This window comes from Apis dorsata, unplaced genomic scaffold (genome assembly GCF_000469605.1).
Source record: "Apis dorsata unplaced genomic scaffold, Apis dorsata 1.3 scaffold_265, whole genome shotgun sequence".
NCBI classification, from domain to species: domain Eukaryota; kingdom Metazoa; phylum Arthropoda; class Insecta; order Hymenoptera; family Apidae; genus Apis; species Apis dorsata.
The window spans coordinates 186995-191089 of NW_006263543.1; the positions used below are offsets into that span (position 1 = coordinate 186995).

The following is a 4095-nucleotide window of genomic DNA, read 5'->3' on the forward strand; positions in this document are numbered from 1 at the left end:
AAGAAAGGAGGGAATAAGATAAAATACAATCCAAAGTGGGACGGGGAATTATCTGGATCTATGTAATGGGTTTATTTACATCATACAACGTTTCGATCACGCGAATGGCTATGCCATGTGTCGCATCTTATCGATTCCTACACGCTCCCTTCACCCTCTACGCAGGAAAAATAAAAAAGAATACTTCCTTTTCATTATAGATCGACTCGTGGATACGACGATACATCCCATGAATAATTAATTAATTTTTGTGCAATTAAATCACGGATCGCAATGATAGAATCGTGCGTAATTCTACTGATTACTACGGCAAACGGATGCAAACCGTTGCAAACTTAGTTAGCAAACCAAATTGAAGATTTTTCTTAACACGTTATCGTTATTAATCGTGATTCACGATTTTTCCAAGAGGGCGCTACGAGGGACCCGATAAATCTTATCGCGCGATAATATTCTCTCTCGCATTCTTTCTCTCTCGTTCGCTCTATGAGTATCACAATAATATCGCCCGACGGAGCGTCCGAAGCCTGCTTTCGCGCAGATTAATTCGCCTACGTGCTATTATAGCTCTACAATATCTACGGTGGCCTGCTACGCCGTCACTTGGCCCGTGTTCTCAGCTTCGGATCATAGGGGAATGTTTAGGATTGTAACGCGAATAAAACGTCGATAGATCAGATCTTAAGGCTGTCCGTAGTAAGGGACGACGGCATTTAGAGGTGATACAGGCTTAGCGAAATTAATAAGTACGGGCTATGTACATATGTACAGTACGATAAAACAACTCGGCAACTTGTCGATACATAATTGTAGACCGTCAATTATTGTCGTTGCGTTATTAGCGAGAGATATATTAGAGAAAGGTAGAGAACGATGTTTTCTCGTTTAATGAATCAATTTTGTTGAAATGATCGATTTTTGATTATAAATCAATATTAATATCGTTAATAAAATAACGTTAAAATAATTCTCCTCTTTCTCTACCTTCCTACATTCTTTAATATCTCCCTTGTTTTCGTATCAATTCGCAGAAGGAAAAAAGATTTGAAGTAAAACGCGGTTTCGAGGTTTCTTAATTTTTAGCGGATAAAAAAAGGCAGCGCATTTTTCGCAATTTCATTTTCTAAAGTAAGCGATATCCGTTGAATCGTGTATTATTAATTCTTCAGTCTGTTCGTTGCAATTAATCGTTGCGAAAACACTTGGTACAGCGAGTCCGATAATTCCGTTTCACCACGTTTTCGTGTCCCTTTCTCGCAAGTGTTTTTTTCCGAGTGAAATTTTTCACGAAACATCCGCGAGTCTGTCGCGTTACACGTGTACCGTCAGTACTTGATGCGGTCCCGATGTCTGACCGCTGCTCCCTTGCTGAGAATACGTCGGCTCCTGCAATCTAGGTTTGCTGTACGGTTTATGAGGCCCTTCCTCGTACGTAAAACTAGCGGTATTGTTCCTGGCTTCTGCGCTGGGAGCTTTGTAAAGTGGTGGCAACCGATGTCTACTCTCGTCCGAGACCATTTCCAAACTCTCTTCTGTTGCACCCAGCGCGCCCAACGAAGTTCCAGACAGAGGTCTCACCACGGACACTCTTGGTTCTCCTTGATCCTGCTCTTTCAAAGGATTCGCGTATCTCCTAAGATTCTCCTCGTTTTGAAGATTGTTCGACTTTTCGTCCAAATCGCTGCGGTGTCGATGCAACGATGTCTCGCTGCTGGTCGTCGCGGTCAGACTGGATCTTTGCCTGACCGTTCGAAGATACCACAGCCCACCGAACAAAGCCAAGACCAAAACGGTCGCCAGAGCTCCACCGAGGACGGCCACGTAGCTCCCCGCGCTGCTCGAGTTTACGGAACTCGGTTCGCTGAGCAAGGCCGTCTCCACTTTGACCTCGAGCACGGAGGCCAGAGCGAGTGGTCTGCCCAGGGGTCTGCTAAGGGCTTCGCCTAGATCTCTGGCCGCATCCGCGGCTGCTTCCGAGAATATGGTCACTTCCACTGTATCGTTATCACCAGGTTTAAGATCGCACAGAAGAACGATCGACTGTGGCCTTCTCGGATCGGACAGCAGTTTTCTCAACCGTCTACAGAGGATTTCTACCGATGTACTGGCGGCCAGAGTGTCTCTTCTTAACAGGATGGTGAGCCTGGAACAGGTTGGGCCCGGCGTGGCTTGTCCAGGCCAACAGGAAGGCGGCGCGGGCAGAGCGGGCGGTCCTACTCTTCTTCCAGTCTCCACGGGGCGACATTCGCCCCATGCTGGACACGGTGGAGCTAGACAGCTTTCGTTCGGGCTGGGCACGCACACTTCGTGAGCCAGACACGATGTACCGTTCAGACAGTTCCCAGGACCGCACCAGATATTGCTGCATTGGTTCTTCCCGTTACGACATTCGCACACGTTGCAATCGTCGTCCCAACTAGCTACCGGGCATCCTGGTCCACCTGCTGTACGAATCTCGCAGCGTGCCCCGGTCCTTCCTGGCGGGCAAATGCAAGTATAACTCGCTATACCGTCCACGCACGTGGATCCAGTGNTGCAGGGGTCGCTGGCGCATTCGTTCACGTTTATACGACAATCTGGACCGGTGAAGCCTGGCGCGCACTCGCATCTGAACCAGTTGATCCCGTCCACGCATTTACCCCCGTTCAAGCAAGGCAATGGCTGGCAATCGTCCACGTCTCGACGGCAATTCGGACCCTCGAAACCTTCGCGACAGACGCATCTGTAATTCCCATCGGCGGTGTTCACGCAGGTAGCTCCGTTCTCGCAAGGATTGCTCGCGCACGCTGGAGATGCTATGTGGCATGCTGCTCCCTCCCAACCTGGTGGACAGTGACAAGTGAATCCATCTCCGCGATCTTGGCAAGTTCCACCGTGGCGACAGGTACCTGGTTCGCAGTGTCCCGCGCGAAGAGTACAGGTTTTGCCCTTCCATCCACCTCTGCAGATGCAGGTGAAGTCTGCGACACCGTCCACGCAGGTGCCGTTGTTGCGGCAGGGTGAGTTCGTACACTCGTCCACGTCTGAAGGAACGATGAGGAATAATTTAATAATAAAAAAGAGATATTATAGAATTATTAGAGATATCATTTCTTCTTTTCGTCGATCGTGATAATTTTTTCATCGCATTTAATACGACGAAACAAATCAAGAACACGAACTACGAAACAATCGCTCACCTTGATCGCACAGATCTCCAGTCCATCCCTCTCTACAGATACACTGGAACGAGTTAACCAAATCGACACACGTGCCACCGTTCAAACAAGGATTACCCCTGCAATCGTTGATGTTCTCGTGACAATGCATCCCCGTATACCCGGCGTCACAAATGCATCTGCCACCGCTGCATCTGCCTCTGCCGCCGCATGGTGTTCCCTCACTCCCGCACCCGGACTCCTCGTCCATCATGCCGAATTGCGGATTATGGGAGGCTGGCTCGGAACAATTCTTCCCTTGCCATTGTTCCGGACAGTGGCAGTAGTAATCTGTCTGCGTGTTGAAACAAGGCGCCGAATTTCTGCATGGGTTCGGGCTGCAATGATCCTTGTCGATCTCGCATTGGTATCCGGTGAAACCGACAGGGCAGACGCACTCGTACGCGTTCACCAGGTCTCTGCACTCGCCACCGTTCTGGCACGGTTTCGAGGCGCACTCGTCGATGTCCACGTCGCAATCCTTGCCCGAATAGCCGGCGGTGCAGCTGCAGTGATAATCGTCGACCAGATCGATGCACAATGCCCCGTGTTGGCATTGGCCGATGCAATCGTTGATGTTCTTCGTGCAGTTCTTCCCCGTGAAGCCACTTCTGCAGCGACATCTGAAACGAGACCGAGATTTTTTAATTAAATCCTTTACACAATTATCTATCTATCTATCAGACCGATGTTAAATTTTTAAATCATGATCAAACATAATGAAACAAATTCTCGCTCGCTCACTTGTAATCACCGGCAAGATTCACACAGGTCAACGAATTTTTGCAGGGGGATTCCTTCAGGGCGCACTCATCCACGTCGAATTGGCAAAGCACTCCCTGCCAGGCCGGTGGACAATTGCACACAAATTCGTTCTTCCCGTCGACGCAGGTGCCGC

The 4095-nt window shown here is 49.1% G+C and overlaps 1 protein-coding gene across 1 annotated transcript in view; it reads right to left on the reverse strand.

Annotated features, from left to right (window-relative positions):
- Positions 1-1273: 1273 nt before the first annotated feature.
- Positions 1274-4095, reverse strand: part of LOC102672890 (protein jagged-1) — a 47959-nt gene continuing 45137 nt past the window's right edge. Inside the window, exons 5-7 of the mRNA XM_006616483.2 lie at positions 3942-4095; positions 3180-3820; positions 1274-3023 (exon numbers count right to left, since the gene is read on the reverse strand). The exon at positions 3942-4095 is cut by the window's right edge and continues 4 nt beyond it. Coding sequence (XP_006616546.1) covers positions 1312-3023; positions 3180-3820; positions 3942-4095 — 2507 coding nt within the window. The 3' untranslated portion in view covers positions 1274-1311. The remainder of the gene's footprint in view (positions 3024-3179; positions 3821-3941) is intronic.